General features: G+C 36.0%; 1 protein-coding gene across 9 annotated transcripts in view; it reads right to left on the reverse strand.

Moving 5' to 3' along the window:
• The window catches only part of Trps1 (transcriptional repressor GATA binding 1), a 237673-nt gene that overhangs the window by 176777 nt on the left and 39286 nt on the right, over positions 1-21610 (reverse strand). For 4 of the 9 annotated variants that reach the window (XM_058585688.1, XM_058585690.1, XM_046464717.2 and 1 more), the window contains 3 exons: positions 19250-19407; positions 15264-16192; positions 2810-3939 (listed from right to left, as the gene is read on the reverse strand). In XM_058585688.1, the coding sequence (XP_058441671.1) occupies positions 2810-3939; positions 15264-16192; positions 19250-19286 (2096 nt within the window). In that variant the 5' untranslated portion in view covers positions 19287-19407. The remainder of the gene's footprint in view (positions 1-2809; positions 3940-15263; positions 16193-19249; positions 19408-21610) is intronic. The other 5 variants (XM_058585694.1, XM_058585692.1, XM_058585691.1 and 2 more) reach the window with 2 other exon arrangements.

Raw genomic sequence — 21610 nt, forward strand, 5'->3', positions numbered from 1 at the left:
AGATTTGATTCACTGTTTAATAAGAACAAAAAGACAATACATAGAGAAAAACAGATCCACAAGTGGAATACAGTAATGCTATCCTACTATGAGTCTTGTATATTAAGTGCTCAAACACCTAGAATATTCCACAGCAGTAATACAGAATTTTGGTAGATGCTTCCTAACACAAATAATATGCATAAACATAAATATAACCTGAAAGATACGACAGTGATAAGGAAATGGTCTTCTGTTGTTTCATCTTCAAACTCAGGATTTAAGGTAGAAGCTTGATCAAATTGTAAGCATCCAGGTGACTATTTCCTTTCACATCCCTTGGGCCTCCACTGTTGTTCAGCTTTGAGGAAAGTTTCCTTACACTTCCTCCTCCTGAGTTTCGACTCCCGAAATGGTGAGTCTCCAAATTTAAATATTTCTGAAAGAACTCACCAACAGATTAAACTACTCAGCACCTTAAAGGTTCTCGGGTAAGCAAAATTACATCAGGATTTAAAAATAAGTATAAGGGTAGTTTAATGCCCTCAGGACATGTGCTGTTTAATTTCTTAGCAAATAAAATGCTGAGAGGTTGATTAAATTTGAAATGAGCAGACAACTGTCCTTTGACATGGAACCCTAGTTCCTCAATAGCATCCAAGACCATAATTGTGGAAGATTAAAATGTAGCACCTTGGAGATCTCAGCTCATTCTAACTCCTGTGAAGTAAAATGCTCATGGGAAATTCATTTGCATACAGACATTCACTGAGCATCTATTAGACATGCTGGCAGTGTTAAACTGTGCAGACACAGTGGGAAGCAAGAACAGAATAGTCTCTTCTTCCAGAGCTTACTTTCATCACTGAATATTAACTAAATCCTGACATAATCAACAGTATTTTTATTCACATTGATATTTGGGGGGGAGATTATTTTCTTTATCTAAAGCATACGGAAACTAAGTTTTCTCTGACAATGGTTTTACCTTCCTGGAGAAAAGACACTGGTTCAAATCATCTGATAACTAGCTATATTAGTATGGGGGGAGAGGGACTAATATTTTTTTAAAAATCATGAGGTATCTTCAAAAATGCCTCCCTTTTCAATGAAAGAAGGGATTATCTGATTTTTACATCACTTAACAAATATACCTGCAAAATATGCACATACTCACCCATTCTCACACATCCACACCAGCAAAGCTCAGAAAGAAGCTGATGTCTGCTAGCCCCAGAAATAAATTAGCATGCAGCTAACATCAGAGGAGCCAGAAACACTCATTGCAAGTGTGAACACATATTTGATTGCAGGACTGTGTCTTTCCTAGGGCTGACCTTATAAATTAAACAGTGTAAATCTCAAGTAAGTGTTTTCTGAACATTTTGATTCACTGTGAACATTAGGATGCCCTTCAAATTAACATCTAACATTATTAGTTTATTGTTGGACATGAACTGCTTCATTACTGGTGACTGAAAAGACACCCTCACTGGCACTCATGCACAACTCCGAAAAAGAATGGAAAGGCTTGATTAAAATTTTGGAATGTAAAAATTGAAATGCTAGATTTTTAAGTTAGGATATTGGATATACATATGGAAAAAGCACTTAAAAATGGTAAATAAAATTCTTTACTTTGGTGCCAAGATGCTTAATAACATACTAAGTAAAATCTGAACACCAGGTATCTCCAGGGCTTTGCCAAACTAGTGCCTACTTATAACCAAGACTTATTTTTAATGCACCTTTCTCAGGAAAGCACTTTCTATCCACATTGAGCTACACTGTTATTACGGTCATTTCAAACATAGGGCTTGTAGTTCATCTTTTATGATACTCATCACTCAAAATGATCTGCAAAGTGCTGTCTTCCCTGCTGAACTGTAAGATACATGAGGCCACTATGCTGTTGACTCCTGTATAGCCAACCAATGTCTGGCTGGCACATGTACATTCTAAAAATTAATTAAGGCATGGATACATAAATGAAATAAAGACATGTAACCTGAGCATATCTCTAGAAGGTATGAAAAGTTAACCAGGAAAACTGATGCTTATAAAGAGAATAAAGTCAAAGTAAAATAAAACACAAATGTACCCTCCTCTATCTATGAACTTGAAATAATTAGTTTTACCTGCTCAGAGGCAAGTGCACGTCCAAAATCACACATGCTACAAAACACTCACCTTGACAATCAAGATTATTGTCCATTTTTTTCAAAGTGAGAAGAATGTCCAATCTCATTTTAAGGATAAAATGAACCGCATGTTCTCAAATTGATTGTTTCCCAGTTGGAATAAAGAATAAAATATATTCTAACAGAACCTTTCATTTGGGAGCTGTTCCATCAACAATTATAGGATAAGAAGTCATATTAGAAAGGACAAATAAACATAGTATGGTCAATAAGTAAATTTAGGGGCTGGAGTTGTGGCTCAATGGTAGCATGCTCACCTAGCACATGCAAGGCCCTGGGTTCGATTCTCAGCACCACATAAAAATAAGTAAACAAAATAAAGGTACTGTGTCCAACTACAACTAAAAAATAAATATTTAAAATTTTAAAAGAAGTAAAATTAGCAGCAATGTATTGTAGGCATCACTGAGAATTTTAAAATATACTCAGTAAATGGTATAAAACAGATATGAAACAGGAATACAAGTAACCAAATTAAAATCAAAAGTTACAACACCTATAAATGGATTATGTGCGATTCTATAAGTGATCTCTAAAGTGATCATGTCCTGCAACTTCCAAGCCATCAGACTCACTCCCTGGACTCTTGTTATTATTTTCCTGGTACTTTGCCCCCCTGTATGGATTACCTGTAGTGTCGGGAAATCTCTTCTTCCACCTGGGTAATAAAATCACATTTGGTACATGAGTGTTCTTTGCTTTCCTTGATAGCCTGCTGCCCATCTGATCCTTGCAGATGATTTGCTTCCTGTTTGACATCCGAGGCTTGGGACTCATGCACAGTCTCATAGTGAAAGAGGAGCACATCTACATCAGGGGTAGAGAAGGGACACTGGTGGCACTGGTGTTTGACCCTCGAGCTTCCAGCCGCCCCAGGAGACAGGTGCAACAGCAAGAGTGCACAGTGGGAACAATTACTTTTTCTACAAGCAAACGGATAAGTAATTTCTCCAAGGTGCTTTTCTGGGCTGCAAAGGCCTCGGGGACAGAATGGACAGTGTTTAATGGTACACTTGTGAATGTTATGGAGCTGTTGATAATGGCGCAAAAGAGGCCCCACTACAATGACATCGGGGCCATGGCTTTTGGAATATCTGAAGTCACAGAACTGACAATTATAGCTTGTTACCATATTATCCTCTGCTCCCTTGCTGGAGAAGTCCTTCTTTTTAGCTCCACTTGAGCCCTTGTCTGCCTTGGTCATTGGCTCTCCTTCTGCACTTTTGGCTATATCATTCTGATTAATGACAGAGCCCCTGGAAAGCTTATCATTCAATTCTGGATTAAGGCCGCCTGACTGCACTGCCGCATGCTGCTTGCCATAATGTTCTAGCAGTTTAATGGAGCTAGATGACTCACAGCTGAAACTACAAAATTTACACCAGTAGTAACTGGTGGCCTCTGTACCATTTTGTCTCGAGGAATCAAGGGGCTTGATGGGCACTGAGTAGCCAACAGGAGTGTCGTCTCCCGCTTTGACTGTTATCTTGTCCTGCCACTTTCCCAAATCTCCAGAATCACTGGATCGAAGTGTAGGGATGGATTTGTTAGAGTTTTTCTCAGAAGGTTTTGCACCCTCAGAGGAGGGGAGAGAAGCTTTTATTTTGTTCGGGTGCGTCTGAAGAAAATGCTGTTCTAGTTCAGTGGATGAGTTGCCCATATAAGTGAAATTACAGAATTTACAGCGGAAATACTTGGTGTTTCCTTGGCAATCTGGTGTTTTCCGTCCGATGCCAATGAATGTTCCACCTGAAGTGACCTAAAGTATAGAAGAGATGGATGTTACTTTACACATATCATTAATTCATGAGTTCTCTACAGGCAGGTGGGGGTGGGGACTGCAAAGTAATCTACATAAAAAAAATACAATAGTGCTCCTAGTTTCTATGAAATCACTTAAATAATCAGAGCCAAAGAAATACCCTCTCCATTTCTCAAGCTCCCCTCTGAGGGGTTCATTTTGCTTAATATTTTAGGCCAAAGTAGCAGACGAAAGTAAATAATAAAAGCACCATAACGAATTCAAAAGATTTAATAATATATACTTAGAAAAACATTTTCTACTGAGTATGTTTCACTACTCCCTCCTTCAAATCACAGTCCTGCAGAAGCATCCAAATCACAGGGGGTTTCTTTACACAAAGCTAAGGCTTGCTGTCAAAACCAGAGGCAGTTGCTCAGAGATTACTCAACACAGATGTTCTCCAAGGAAATCTTCTGTTCAGTTTCTACAGCAATGAGGCTGCAGGCAAAGATGAGGTCTATCTGTTTGGTAAAATAGGATTCTAAAATGACCACACAAAATGGCTCAGAATGGAAGCTCATGCATGCACAATGAAACTAAATATAAAAGGAAGAGAGTAGGCAGGAAATCTTGGTGAAGGAAGATCCATGTAAAGAGCTTCAAATTGTTCTCAACCAAAGACAAATGAAAAGAAGAAAATCTTCCTGGACCTTACTTGATTAATGCTTTGCCTCATAGAAAATGGCTCCCAGCAACTCCTATGAGTGGATCATGGGGATGTTCCAATGCCAAAATAAGATAATTCCCCCATAAAAGTCACTACTACTCTGCTTTCTTTCCCAAAGTTGAAATTGCACAGTACTGGGGCTATGAAGGCCTTCAAAGGGCACTCACAGTTCCTCCCTTCACAATGTGTACCCTCAACAGGCAGCCTGATTGAGTGCCATCCCTGAGCAGCCACGATGCATGGTTTAAAATAAAACTTTTGACTGAAATACTCCAAAAAGTGAGATATTTTCCTTTCCAAATATCTGTGGATTTTAAATTTTTTTTTCCAGCAACCAGATGTAATATATAAAGCGAGTGGCATAATCATGGTCTGCCTTCTTCAACAGCTGCTCAAAAATGACATGTGTGATCGCTGCTCATATCCAAATTGCTCCCCGAGAAAAGTCTCAAGCATCTCAAAATCAAATAAAGGCACTACTTAAAATGCAAATAATATTCTTTAAGGCACTGAGAGATACCTTTGTACCTCTACTATATGGAACTAAGACTAAAGTCACCATTCACTGCTTAAAGAGAGGCATAATCTTGATCTAGTTACTTAATCTCTCTGGCCAACAGCTTCCTCAATTAGGGCAACCTCTAAATTTATGTTCAGTATTACAGTTCTAGGAAATGTGCATTAACTCATAAACAGCCTGACACTGGTTATACATTAAGATAAGAGTTTATGAAGGTCTCTCACTGCCTTCAATCAAAGGATGATAATGGTTCACTTCAGACCATGTCTATATCTACAGCACAAGCCCACAGATTTCCATTTGTTGATAACAGAGCATTATTTAACCAGAAAGCTAAGAATGAGGCATCCTCTCAGGAAGCAACTTGATAGTCAAGAGTGTAAGAGATGTCAAAGCCAGACACTAGAGGATACAGTCTAGAACATTCTAACCTAGCACTTAAGTGCCCAAAGTAACTAAAACTTGTACTGAAATAAATGCATCATATTGCAAAATTTCTACATGCATTTCTCAATTCACTGGAGGTGAGGAGAACCTGATTTTCAAAAAATCAAAATACTCATATGGGATACTATCACCAGGTACTCTGTTCAGACAGTTACACTTGAATCCAAAGGGGTAACTCATTTTTTTCTTTAACACAGGGAGAGAAAGAAAGTGTGCAAAATTTGAGATTAAAGTTTTCTTGTTATAGCTACTATATTGCTTCAGAGTTACTGTGCTTCCCTATAAAATGCTTTAAACGTCTGTTTGTACAACCAAGATTCCCAAGAAATCACCACATATCATCACTATTTCTTTGATTTTGCAATCTTTAAGCCTCATGAGCTCTGACCACAAGTACATTTCTCCTACAACGGGATGAACAGACTAACTAGAGGGGAAGTGGCAAAGTCATTCAGTGATAAACTCACACACTTGGTATGACTAGTATTCTCAGATAAATGAAAATATTAAATTCTGCTGTTAGTAAGCTAATGCTCTGTTTATATTCCTTCTGAGACTGCAGGAAGAATATTATTAATATTTGGAAGGAAGTAAGGGCTCAGTACATATTGGTTAAACGAATAGATGAATTACTTAAGGGAGATGTAAGCACAGATGGAAATCTCTCACCAAGACCCCTGTATTACCTGGGATAAGGAAGCCATCGTAATTCATGGCACCATTATCACTGACTTGACCTGATTGATGTCCAGAAAATACAAACTACATCTTTCACCCAAAAGCAAATGAATATAGAGCCACCTGAATGTAAATTAATGTTATATAGAAACATTCAATATAACTAATAAGCATGAAAAAGAACAGATTTTAAATTGTTTCTCACTGACTGAGGACTATGAACACATTTTATTCTATTTTAACGCAAGTTTTAATTTTTTTCCTTCCATGTAGTATTTTCCATGGTTTTCATCTATAATTTATTTACATACATCTTTAAATAGAACTATTTCACTAAAGAAGAGAAAAATATTAAAAGATTGGCTTTTTTTCAAGGTCTTTAACTCAATTTAATTCTATACTCCTTATAATATGTAGCAAAAACCAGTAACAATAATATCTAAAAGAATATGTCAAGGGGAAATATTTTAAAAGCTTCAGAACTCTTAAAATGACACTTTAGCACATGTACTTATTTTCAATGCAGGAAAAGACTATTTGTTTGAACTAAACACAAACCTTTCCTCAGATGTGGTTCATTTTCAAGTACTATAATTGATAGCAACAGAGACAATTATGAGGTACTAATTTAAGAGGACTTGAGGTTATGGGCTGATAGTCAAAAAAGTAAAACCTTCAAAATAAAAAGCTATGTAATCCCAGCAACTCAGGAGTCTAAAGCAGGAGGATTGCAAGTTCGAGGCCAACCTCAGCAACTTAGTTAGGACCTAGTAACTTGGCAAAAACCTGTCTCCAAATAAAAAATAAAAAATGGCTGGGGATATAGTTCAGTATCAAAGTGCCCCTATATTAAATCCCCAAAATACTAAAAATAAATAATAAAAAGCTAAGTTGTTAAAGAAAAACTCCAAATACTGAACTCTGAAATAACTTGAAGAAATCTGTAACATGATCTTGGCTGAAAATAACTATAGTCAGAATTAATCTACTAATACACATAAGAAATGTTTTTTCAGGTATAGTGCTTCGAAAATACATTCCAGAATACAGTGTACTTTGGTGATATACTTTTGATGGAGAATAAAGGTTTAAAAATTTCAATAACAAATCTAATTATATGGCAATCATCTCATTCTTAGGCCATTCATGGCTTATTCTTGCAGCCTATTCCTGGCAGCGTCACTATAATAGATCTGGTACGCACCTTTCTCATTAAAATTTATAAAAGACAACCAATCAGAGGTCATTTAAAGTGATACATGGAGCATATTTAAAAGAAAAGTGCTGCATATTTTTCATTATGCACATTTTTATAATTGGTTCTCATGGATTACAGAAAAAAAAAAAAAAAAAAAAACAGTTTATCCTAAAATGGTTTTCTTATTTACCTCGGTATACCTCTAGTTTCTCTATCATTACTTGTTATCAGATAGCAGATATCAATGTATCCTAAAGTCAGTCTCAATAATCTGGAAGCCAATTTATGAGAAAAGATTCTAAAAAGAATGCAGCGAGAGGCAAATTAGGCTGGGTGCACGGTACATGCCCAGCTCTCCTGCCTCCAACTGGCTATCAGAGGCCCAAGCGAAGATCCAGAAGAACTTCATTCTAAAGAACTTTAGAACTGTGTTCTAAAGAGGATCTCGACAGGAAGACAGTCTGATCCTGAAGATGTGGAACACCCTTCCATGGGAAGGGTTCTGCGCTACACTCTTACTGCCTACAAGCACTAGTAATTCAAAATGAAATGACACAGCACAAAAAGCACCCAGATTAACAGATAATGGCAGTGTCTGGATCAGAGACAGAGTGGGTTCATGAAAACAGAAAAAAAAGCACCTAACCCAACTGACGCAGGCAATACCTGACCCATGAACACATGAGTTGACACCAATCATGGAAACGTGTCTCAGGTAAAGGAAATAATATGAATAAAAGCAGAAATGAAAGAGAAATAATTCAAGTTGTTCTTAGGAAATGCTGACTACTGAAACATTGAATATTAAATCTTGCTATGTGATGATACCCACTAAGTAGTAACACAGATGTGGCTGTCCTAACTATTATCCCTTGAAGAATAAAGAATTTGGAAGAGTAATATATTACTGAGGGGACTATAATTAATTATATAATTATAATTAGATGATAGGTAGTCTTTTTTTTTCCTAAAATAGACCTATACTTCCTATAAAATGCAAGAAGATTGATCCATAGATAGGATTTTTAAAAAGTTAAAAAAGAAAAAAGGGAAAAAGAAGAAGATACTAGGAATAAAAAGAGGGACAAAGGAAAGGAAGGAGAGAAAAGGAAGAAGAAAAGAGAATAGAAAGAAAAAAGAAAACCACGGAAATCAGGACTTAATAAACATGAGGAATGACAGTAAGAGAACAAAGGACAGCATCAGAAAGATATCCAGGGTAACTCTAAGACTTCCTGCCTGCCTGAATTTAAAGTGGAAGTATGGAAGAAAGAAGGTAAAAGAAGTTTGGGGAGGTTGGGGGGGGGGGCTGCTTGTAGCTCAGTGGAAGAGCACTCGCCTAGCCTGTGTGAGGCACAGGGTTCGATCCTCAGCACCACACAAAAAGAAATAAATAAAATAGAGGCATTGTGTTCATCTACAACTAATACGTACACACACACACACACACACATATATAAGTTGTTTTGGGGAACTTCACTTTTATCTATGTTGACTTTGAGGTGGCAGCAGAATATCAAGGTAAAGCTACCCATCAGCTGGAAAAACAGGTCTTAGAACAAACCATCATTTATTGTAGGATTCCCAAATATGTCACTGGACACATGAAAGAATTCAGGTGTTCTTTAATCTAACATCAACAGGTCATCTAAATATGAAAGGAGAAAGGTAGACAGGTGGACTATTTGAATTCTCAAGCTCCTCACTGATCCCCACATTGATCTCACTTTCAGAACCCAGTGAAATCACACAGCTCCAAGCACAGTGGGGGTGTGCAGCACACTGAAATTAGATACTCTAAAGGCATCTTGGTTTGCTCTCTGCCTCCACACCCATGCCTGCTCTTAACATAGGCAGAGGATAAAACCTTAATTACACAGCCTTGGAGAACATAAATGGGAGCTGGGTGCATCTTCTTGGCACTTAAACTTCATAGAAAAAAAAAAAAAAACCTAAAGTGAGCCTAGTACTAGAAGAGCAGAAAACAACTCTCAGATCATCTAATAGATCAAAAATTCCTAAAACAAAGTCCTCTAAATAAGGGGAATATGAAATAAACTACACATAGGCATAAAATGCCCCTTAACTGGGGGGTAAAACAATGCATTTTCAATTGAATAAATTAAAATTTGCCCCTTACTCTATCAGAGACTAGTTTTTGTAGTAAAAGTACCAGTGAAAATTAATCACAGCAATTTTTAAAAGACCAATCAACGCATTTAATTTTCTTTCTGGTGATTTTAATTATAAGCCTAGTAAATTCCAATAAGGTAGTATTATGCTATCCAGATTAGATAACAGATGACCTCAAAGAAATCACAAATGCCCACACATTCCATGTAATTCAGTGTATGCTTCAAACAGCTTTCTACCTGCAGCAAACTCGACTCAAATCAGGAAGGCTGTATATCACAGGGGTCCTTAAGACAGGCTCCTGGACCCACGTTCCCTGGTTTATAGCCCATCCACCCTGGTCTACACCTCATCTTCTCTGCTTGTGCAACTCCATGATCTTGGGCATGTTACTTCAATCCCTCTATGCCTTTGTGTTTCTTCTTTTTTAAAAACAAACAGTGTCAACGTCAAGGTTTTATGAAGATGAATTAATGAAGGCACATAAAGATCTCAGAGCCACATATGCATATAAGGCTCTTAATAAATGCTAGCTATTATCTGATGTAACTCCAAACTGGAAAATATATAGAAGATACGCGATTTCTAATTAGGTAAAGTGAAAAATAAACGAAATATGGATCAAAAGTATCTAAGTGAAAAATAAATCTTACATTTGATTTTCAATTAAACATTTGTCGAATATTCTGAAAATACACTGCATTTGCTTGGAACTCTGGAATCAAGTGATGAAGAATTATATGGTCTAATGATTCTCGGAACTAAACTCCACAAAGGAAATCAGAAAATGAAAGGGAACTGCTCTTTGCCTTTTGCTCTCTCTCCAAACTTTCCTGGGGTTGGCGCACCAGTTGTGTATCTGTTTTTCCAACAGCTGCAAGTATGCTGTAATTACAATGACCCGAGAAATAAAAGGCACTGAATAATCTGCTGACTTGATATGGTTAGCAGAACAGGCCATTTGAGAGATAAAACTTTTAGTAAGAGTTGAATAATGCTAAATTTGATTGGCTGTACTGATAGCCATGATTTTTTTTTCTTCTAAACATTCTGCCTAGAGAAAAACACTGATATTCTAGAAAACAATCCATGCTCTTTAACTGATAACAAAGTAAAAATCTAAGAGACCTTCCTATCTATCATACCAACTCTCATTATAAAGCTAAATGGGAGATTTAACTGTGGAGCAGGTAAAGGGATTAGTTAAGAAGGTCCACTACTCCTCCCTGAGTGGCTACATTATCCAGCTCGGCCATTGCCACTGATGAAAATAACCTGGTAAATGCCATAACTTTGCTTTGCTTTATGGCCTTGGGGTGAGCATATGTTTTATTTTGCACACTTTATTACTTGTTAAAGAGACACAGTCCTGAAAATAAGCATGGGTTCTATGCCAAACATTCTGCACTCTATAGACAGTCTGAATTGATTAAAGTCTCATTCACCAATTTTTCTAAAGTGCAATTGTCCTCGACTCAAAAAAACAAAGAAACAGAACCTGCTAAGATCTACAACTTCCCTCCTACTCCAGATCAAAGGAAACTCCAAAGCAAAAAATAAATATTTGGAAGGAAAATTCAGGACAAGTCAAAATAAACCACAATGAGATTAATGTTCCCTGATTTTTTTTTTCTTTTTTCAAACCTAACTGTAATCTCCTGTTCAAATGAATGTAGTGTTGTATGTTAAGGATCTGTAAAGCTCGTACAGTTAAATATATTAAAAATACAAGGACAAGGGCCTGTCTCTATTCTTCCTGTTCTTAACATGACATGCTATGCTATGCAACTCTGACTTTAAAAATATATATATATATAACACAGAAATGTAGTTTTCCTAGTTCAAATACAAGGTAGCCCCTGTAAAGTTAATAAGGCAATTTTCTATTAACCTTAAAATTTCTTGAAGGGTCAAAATGAATTTAATGGCTACAATCCAGTGACTACCTTCTTAGACTCCTGAATAATTCAGAATGCTAGAGAAGGTATACAAACACAGAAAGGCAACATATACACCATGAGCATTTACCAACTTGGGATAGTGTAAACACTTTCCCGTGGGAAGCACAACTTGACAGGCCTCCTACTTTTATAACCTGATCTGAGGGCTAAAAGCTCCCCTGTAAAGATGATGCAAACACCCTAATGCACAGCACATTAAGCCCTAATGAAACAGTGCGTCCGCGTTGTTAATGCAGGCCTCCATTCAGGGATGGTTTAAATATAAGCATAATAAAGCAGATTAAAAAGAAAGAGGCTGTAATTACTTTTTTAAGAACTCAATCTCTTGTCCTATTATTCATCTACATGTGAGCCTCAAAGGCTGAATACAGATAGTAAAAATTACATGAAGGGTATACCAATCCAATCGTGCCATATTCATTATTTTTAAAATGTAAGCACAATAATTGATAAACACAGAGGGAACGTGAAAAAAATAGGGAAACAATCATCCTGGTCAAATCAATTACCTCTCAGCTAGCTACTGCATCCTTTCTTGCTTTTGTTGGTAAAGAAATAACACCTTTTTTGATGTCAGGGCTGGGCATGCTATCTCAAGGTGTATAGGGGAGACTCAATGAATTCCAAAGACCAAGCAAAGAGTCCTGGTTTTACAATGGCTATTCCAGGTGACCTCCTTTATCCTGTGGGATCCCCCTCTACTATGCAGTACAAAGAAATGTTGTTGACACGGTTTTTACAAAATTGTATTTGACCTGTTATTCGTGATACAAATTACATAGAGGTGGATTTTATCAATGACAATTAGATATTATCTAAATTTCAATTATTCTCCAAACATTATAATTATGAATTTATAATTTATTCAAATACTAGGATTAATTTAAATTACTTCTTTTTTCCCAATTATCTATCTCATATTGACATTCATGTCGGTTCAAATTATTTAAAACCATCCATGTCAAACCAAAATATAGATCAAAGACACAGAGTTCTTTAAGCCTTTACTTCTGGCTTCTGTTCTTTTTTTGCCCCCTTGGCCTAAAATGCCATAAATCTATCATTAACTACCAACTGTTCTGAAGATATTTTTAAAAAGCGAGTTCAACTGAAAAAGATTAATGAATTGTTCATGTATTTCTTCAATTAACTTAAATTACAGATCTATATAAATAATACCTGAAATGAAATGATTATATTCATCTGTAATATTTATAAACATCTTTTTTTTTTGGTCGACGTACATGCAGGTCATCAACTTACTATATATATATATATGTCTGATCAAAACACTGCATTAAAGAAATTTTATAGTCAGCATTTTATCTCCCATAGCTTTTCGTCTCTATACAGTTCAAGTTCCAAAGAAAGAACCTATCAAAAAGCATTTTGGCAGCACAAACACATGAAAAGGGAGTAAAAAGGGGGAATTTCAGATGTATTTTTATTATTGAGTTTATGCACATAGAGAAGCTTTCAATATTCATGGCAACAGAAACCCACTAATAAGTTACTTATCTTCAGACATGTTTCTGCATCAATTTCTGGTGTAGGTGCAAAGTGTTCAAATTCAGCACTTCACCGACCAGTGTATTTTAGTGTTCTTTTCACAAACTGAAGTTACCTTTCTTTGGACTGCTTTTGAAACCCAATCATTTCTTTGCAATAATCACCCACTTTTTCCACAGATTGCTCTTTTTCTATTTCTAGCAACATTAGTTTGGAAAAAGAAAATTGATCTTAACAAGATTATCTTCTGGCATGTTCTTTCCTACTACTTTTTGTCTTCTTTACTGTGTGTGCTGCAAGGATTTAGTACACAGCCCAGTCTGGGATCAGCTGTTTTATTTCTAGTTCTATTAGCTCAAACTCAGATAGCTCACACATCTGTTTTATTTCTAAAATCACTGCCCAGGAAAAAGTGTTCTACCCAAACATAAACTTTACTATAAATAACTAAGAACCTAACAAATAACTGTTTGGGGGAAATGGAAGTGTGTTTAAAACTCTGAATTCTTCCAAACTATAGGCCTTAGTAATCTTCTTTTTAGAGCCCTCCTGACAGCCGAGATCAGCTTCCCTCAGAAGTTATCCCCAGAGTGAACAAACTGAAACTCCTGCCGGAAATCCAGGTATTAACATCATATTACTTGCTAATTATAAAACACCGTTTCACATACTGACATTATTCACTTCCAACCCTTTTATCTAAAACACGTATTTGCTTTCCAATCATAGTTTGACAGCAGAGTGTATCTGACATAAGACAGTGAAATGATCTTTAATAAGACAGCAGTTCAAAGCATGTAGCTTTCATGCATAATAACTATGTTGGCTTAATTTGCTGCTCCACAGAAATAATTCTATTTGTGGAAATTCACAAAGTAAGATGGAATTTTTAGAGAGCTCTACCAAAGATGAAACTGACTTTTTAAGAGTTCTTCTTCATATCTCCCTTAAAGCATTAAGATTGCCATTCTGACATTTAAAGGACTCAGAAATTTCTCTTCCAATTTTTCTCTACAAGTACTGCAAAATATTTTCACTACCTGTTATTTGTAACCCTTTGCCTGTCTTTCTTAATTGGCATTAGATCAATAGAGAGGTCTAAGGGAGATCTGCTATGGCTATCAACTTGATAAAAATGACTGATATTTCAAGAGATTTAGTAGGTCAAGTAAGTGTGATGTGATCTCATTAGTTCTCTGGTATTTCTTCCAACCACTCGTAAAAAAAAAAAAAGTTTAATATGAAACCTAATGTTTTGAAATCCCTTGGCCTAATAATAGAATAAAAATTAACAAAAATCTACAAACAAAACTCACTACCATTTTCTCTAGCGGAGCATGAGTTTCGACTATGCTAAAACTGCAAAAGTTAAATGAACACATTTTCAGAGATTCAGTTCCACATTTTATTCTACTGAAAATGCTAACAATTTTTTTTTGAATTCACATATGCCATAAACTAAAGACAGAAAAGGAGATCAAAAAGGTATTCTGGTTTTAATAAAAGTATAAATTTAAATCATTACTAAATGCTTTCATAAGTTATTACCATTTTCCTTAAATGTAGAATGGAATGCTTTATTGGCCTACATAAAGGTTATACTGGTATCCCTAGTACTTACAATCACATGGATTTTTTTTAATCAATTTAAAATGGTATTTTCAAATTTTCATTTCCAGGAGTGTACCCCATGACCATCAATAGGACCTAAATCTAGTCAGGCTAATTGAAAAATCAAGTCCTAATCCAAAACACAAGAAAGATCTTCTCTGGGAAAGATTATCCCAGAGGCCTTATAATCTGAAACTAGGATACGGCATGAATTATTAGTAAGTACAACCACAAAGATTAGTGCCATTTAGGTAAGACTGTGAAAACATCCAATTACCATGAAGTATATTCAGAAATATGAAGCTTAGCTAATTCCATGCAAAGACTTTTCCTGACCTAATAGAAATGTTGGGAATGTTTCCATGAAGAGAGAGAGGATAACAACAACTCTGACACACTCTGGGATGATGTAGCTATGAAGGGCGTGCACCTCTTCAGCAGGATCTAGAGAGCTATCCTAGTATTGGGACCTTGCTTTTAACATGCATAGGAGAATTCACATTTCATTATTAATAACTCTTCCTGTACAAGAAGGTCACAACATAAAGCACAAACCTGTACATCATAGGTCCCATTTAGTAAAACAGGCCTTGAAGAATTGATGTCCTGCAGCACACCAGAAAGTACGGAACGGTTGACCTTCTGGAAGTCTTTGGAATGGCTGAACTGCACCATGTTATGAAGGGCCAAGATTTTGCTGTCCAGTTCAGCATCCTGCCTGGTGCGGTTATGCAGTCCTAAGTGATACTTTCGGAAGTGCTTAATCAGATCTGTGGGGTCGTTGCCATAGTAACCATACCCACAGATATTGCATTTAAAGTCCTGAAGCTCTGGAGACAGAGGTGCCAGGTCTGGGTTGTCATTCACCAGTAAGTCAGTTTTGGATTTATTCGGTCTTACACCCCCATCTGAAGGCACTTGTGGGTTTTTTGAGGCCACTGAAACTGGGCTTAAGCCTTGACAATTGGCTTGACCACTCTGCCCTTGCCCTGTTTCCTCGGTAGCCTTTGGTGACATCTTATGATCTTCCTTTGTCTCCAACGAGTCCCCTGATGGGGTGCAGGCCATATCTTGAGGGTCATCTGCCTCTGCTCTTTGAGGAGACTTCAAGGGCTCACAGACTCCCCCAGCAGCTGGAGATGAGAAAGCCAACATATTTCTGTCTGTCACCTCATCATGTGGAAAGGAGGAAAGGTTTCCTCCCTTACTGGGGCTTTCATAATTGAAGCCAGCCTTCTCATTCAGGACTGAGCTTTTTAAGTCCTTCTTACTGCTAGAAGACGGATCTTGGACATGCAAGCTATGTTCCTCCTCATTATTTAGTTCTGCAGCATCACTCTGATCCGTATTTTCGGACATCTGATCTGCAGAAAATTCTTTGTTCTTTCCAGATACCTTGCTTTCTGTACCTATCGGCTCCAGGGTCTGGCCCTCGCCTTCACTAGCAACGTTTCTCAGAGGGGGGTTCTTTTTCCGGACCATATCTGTGAAAATAGAGGGAAGAGGCAGATACTGAGTTATCTGATAAGTTTCAGACATGTAATCAAATCTAGAATATTTTTCTTATTCTATTCAAGGTTTTCTAAGGTACATAATAAAATACTTACTCTAGGAGAAAAACCAGTCATAAAAATAGCAAACACTTGAGACTAAAGCAAACAATTTACATTTCAAATTATTTTTGTCAAAAAGACTGGCCTTATTTATTATTTTAAAGAGTTTTATAAATATTAAAGGACTCACTATTATTATTGGCACTATCCTTCTTATTATTCTTTTCTTCCACATACTTTTCCCAAGTTTTCTCTTCAGTTATACTCAATGATATATACACACACTTACATATTTATACAGTATATATTACATATAACATTTATGTTTATGTTTATAGAATACATATTGCATGTTTATATGTTAAATATATATGTATATATAAACATCATAAATTGGAATTGAATATTGTTACACTGTGTAACCAGGACATAAATACAGTTTTAACCAAAATATCCTCAAAGACAGAAACGGCCAAGTTATAAACAGAGGAAAACTGCCCCCATTACTTCCAACAAAGAAAGGAAAAGAAATGCTTAAGACATATTTGGGGCTCTCCTGAAAGTTAGAATGAGGACCCAGCATACATCACAGTGGTCAGGTCAGGTTTCATTAGTACTGTCTCTAGCATGATGGGGAAGCAAAGGAAGCCCTGGGTTGCTATGCACACCTGGGGGAATGGTACCAGGTCCACCAATTATGAGCAGCACACTGCAAAGTGACCAAAGCAAAACAATAGGTTGAACCATGTAACACTGCTGTTTTATAACTGGAAATGGCAAAATCTTAGCAATTTGCTAGGGTTTCCCTTTATATGCTCACTCAACTGTGCCTTTCAAGACAGTGGTATTAGAGAGTAAGTTAAAGATTAGAATGCTATGACAAATTCCTCTATAAGGGTCTAATGACTCAGAAATCAAAGAGAAATAAGAAATTGTGTCATGTCAAGTAAAGAATACACTAACAAAAGCTAGTCATGGACGGAGTTCCGAGGCCTCTGTTCCTCAAGTGCTCAGCTGAGAATCTATCAAGTGCTATCTACATCATCACCCCAAATGTCTCTTGGAAAATTCCACTTGTGACTTTCTAATAAAACAAGCCTTTTCTAGTAGCCAACTCTGCTGTGAGGACCGATTTATCAGAGTTAGTTACACCACTATTATCCAAAATGTGCTGGGAAAATCCAAGTTAATAACATGGTTTAGTCATTTTCACCTATAGTTTCTCATGAGTGCTAAGTAACCACACTGGCTTGGGATAGATGGGTGTACCTGTGCTTCTGAAAAGCTGGTCAAACTAAATTTTTATACTGTGAATCACTGAATAAGGATAATGCACTAGCTATATAAGGAATCATTTATGAGACAAAAATTCACTTTAGTGAATAATATGAATAAACAACTATACTTCAAAAAGTATACTTCTTATAGATCAATAATTTCATTTACCAAATATCTATGGACTCTCCCTCTTGGAACAAAAAGGAAATTATAGGACAAAAACTGAAGCTTTAAGAGAAAATGAAATCATGAGGCAAAGCCAATCTACCATCTTACTCTGGGAAGAAAGAGGATGTGTTCCTCCCTTTGGTATCACCCAGTAAGCCTAAAATTAAGAAAGCCAGGGAATCTTCATTATGAAAGGAAACACTGGGCTGGGTTGTAGCTCAATGTTAGAGCACTAGCCTGGCATGCATGAGGCCCTGGGTTCCATTCCTAGTGTGCATACACACACATACACACACACGCAAAAGCCAGAATATTAAAGGAAACACTGGCTGGCTATATTTATAATGTTTGCACATTAAGGTCTTAAGTGTTGATGGTAAAGTTTTAGGAGACTTCTATTTTCCTCTAAGAAGTGACTGCACCAAATTTGGGAACTTGTAACAACACATGGAAGACCATTGCACACCATTTCTTCATAACTACTACTGTATAATCTTTTCTTAGATTAACACTTACTATATCATTCACATTTTAACATTTTCTACTTAACATGACTAAATCTAGCAATGACTTATCTAAATAAAATGAATAAGGGTATACAAAGAAGTTAGAATTCCAAAACCCTAAATTGAAGGAATAATGCCTGAAGAATTGTGCCAAAATAATAATAATTATTATTATTATTATTATTATTATTATTATTATTCATTACAGTTATCCTTCCATCAAAATGAAGAGAAAAAGGTTTGTGCCCCTATATTAATGTCAAGAAAACTGGAGAAATGGCAACATTGTAAATAGCCAGGAAACTAAGATAAAATACTAAGAATGAATAGATCTCAATGTGGTAATAACGAAAAAATTAACTTGTTTTTCTGAACAAAGAATAGTTTTAGATCTCACTGATTTACTGTAATCATGAAAAGATACAATGGGCCAAAGTTTAGAAACTAGTCACCCAGCATCTTTAGAGCCTGAGAGAAAATATGACTTAATTAAATTATCGTCTTTCCAAATTTCATTTTCTTCTTTCACCCAAGAACAGACCTTTAGAATGTGTGTGACTCACTGACTCCTTATGCTGAATGCACCCCTTAATAATATACATTGAAAAGAATGTTAAACTGCTAAAACTTCAAAGAAGTATCAGAAAGGTCACTTGGGTTTTTTTGTGTTGTGGGGGCAGGGGCATGGATTTGGGGTTTTTTTGTTTTTTTGTTTTTGTTTTTTTTTTTTTAGTTGCTGTTTTTAAAAAATGGGGTTAATTTATTTGACTATACTTTGAAGTAGTTATAGAAAAATAATTTTTACTGGAATTATATCATCATAATTTTTCAGAGTGACATATTATGTAAATATAAGCACATTTGCAATACTTCTAAGTGGAAGAAACTCCCCTAGCAAGTCATAAGTTAGATACCATAAGGCTGTAGCCACCCTCCAGTTATTATCTCTAAGACAAATAACAGATTGCACGATGTTTTCCTGAGTGCCAAGAACTTTTCCAGTTAACATTTTCACTTGAAAAAATAGATCACATACTTGTAAAATCATACCCAGCATTGACTTCATAAGGCATGTGGCTTTAGAGTGCTTTTTACAATTATTAATTCTATTAGTCAACTAGCAGGAAGCTAATGCAATTGTCTTAGAAGACGTTCGGAGGGCACAGAAGACATTTTGAGAGCTGATCTGTACATCTGCAAAACAAAGCAAAAAAAAAATATTTCCTTCCTAAATGATGTAAACGTATTTTAATGTATCACACCTAAAATACATTAATATGCCAGCACTGTGGACAACTTGGAAAATATCTGATAAAAGCATGAGCAGACCGTGAGCAGGATTCTTTCCTCCTCTGAGTTTTAATAAAGCAGCAGGGGGGAGGAAGATGATAGAAAAGATTACAAGCACAAGAAGTCATTTTCACATTAGACTGTGATGTCGGTGCAGTTATTTGACCTCAAAATCCCCTCAACCCTAATGACTATGATACTTACCTACATGGGGAAGGGAGGGTCTTAATTTGTAAACACTAGCAATGGCTTTTATAGGGAAAATTTTCAAGTGATTAAAATACATGACCACAAAAATGAACCTTAGTCATCAGATTTGGGATTCTATTTTAAACTGTGTCACTACTCCACAGCAAAATACCTTGTTCAAACTACGGGAAAAGTTCAAACTTCAAAAATTTGAAGTTCAAAATACCAGTTAGAATAGGTCCACTATAAACAGCCATTTTAGATACTGGAGCTGAAAGTGAACTGGAAGAAGAAGGTGTGAATAACCATAAGGCTCCAGATCGCCCATGGAAGTGCTCTACAGAAATGTGAGATAAAAACCTGTTCTCTGGGGAAGAGACAGCATCATCTACATTCACCCCATTCTCACCTACACAAGCACTTGAACACACGCTCCCTCAACAGCCCATCTAATATGACTGCCAGGACACTCAAACAAGTTAAAATATGTTTCACTTCTCCAAAAGGCTCTCTTATATTTTTAATTCTGAGATATATGCCATTCCATCTGCAAAAATCATGAATATCTACTCTCAGGTCACTGTTTTTCCTTTTAAATTAAAACTTAAATCAAAAAGTTTGCTTTCCTAGAAATAGATTTTACTATCATTTAAAAAAACAATAGGAGAATCAACTGTCTGTTATGGAACCACTTAGATCTATGCAGTCGATATAATCAGCATTAGAGTTTAAAATACATTTCTACTAACTACTTGATCTCACTGATTAAAATGTGTTTAAATATGTACAAAAAAAAACTGGAGACTGAATCATTTCCTCAATGTGGCAGCTTCTCAGCAAAAGGGATCTGAGTTTTCTATTGTTATCTAGACATCATGAACTGACCCACTAATGAGTCTATTATATTTCATATCTGTATACATATTTGTATATAATAGATATATAAACATAGATAAATATATGTATGTACATATATGAATCTATACATACATACATTTATAAAATATTCCTACTTCAAATAACTTGCAATAGATAATCAAATAAAGAAATCAACTATCACAGAAATTTAAAAAGAAACAGATCCCACATCCACATCCACTCAATGCAGGTGAGAACTAGGATTTACTTCCATTGGATGAAAAACTCCTTGAAAGTAAGAAGTGTGAATTCTATACGTTTTTAATAGTTTCTTGACCTTAAACAAAGAATGAATACCTATGGTATGGAAATCATGTGTCCAGTTTCTGGATGATGTGATCGATCCTGCTGATCTGATTGATAAAGGGTAAACCCCTGCTAGTTTCTGAGCCTCTGTCCTTATCTATGTAATGAGGGCATTAGAATAGATTTCCTAAGCTTCCTCTTGATTCTATACTGGTTTTAGTCAATCACACTTTAGTTTTACCTTCAAAGACTTTGGACTGATTAACAATAAAATTCTAAATTACCAACCACTAAGGGAGGCCTAACTCCCACTGCCATGTGCCATTCTCTCAGTTAGCCATTTACTCAACATTCATCCATTCAACAAGCATATATCCAGCATCAGCTGTGTGCTAAATACAACAAGCAAGATGGCTTTAATTGCATCACTTGTCATTAATTTAAGAGACATTACTAAAAAGCAAAAAAAAAAAAAAAAAAAAAAATGATTATAAGAAACCTCTCTTTCTCAAAGAAAATGGAAACTTTTAAATATCTTTCCAAATATCTCTCTGTGTGTGTGTGTGTGTGTGTGTGTGTGTGTTCAGAATGTATAGATAAGACCTTAAAAAATTAGGGGGACAAGATTATGTGATTTGAGCTCAGTCTCAATCCTGCTGCGTATGACCTTTATTATAGGCAGCAGTTCTCATTTTCATAATGTATAACGCCAGATGACCCATTCTTTTTGTTTCTTCAAATAAAAAAACTTTCA

This window comes from Marmota monax, unplaced genomic scaffold (assembly GCF_021218885.2).
Source record: "Marmota monax isolate L192 unplaced genomic scaffold, Marmota_monax_Labrador192_F-V1.1 WCK01_AAM20220418_F8-fsc00003, whole genome shotgun sequence".
Classification (NCBI taxonomy): domain Eukaryota; kingdom Metazoa; phylum Chordata; class Mammalia; order Rodentia; family Sciuridae; genus Marmota; species Marmota monax.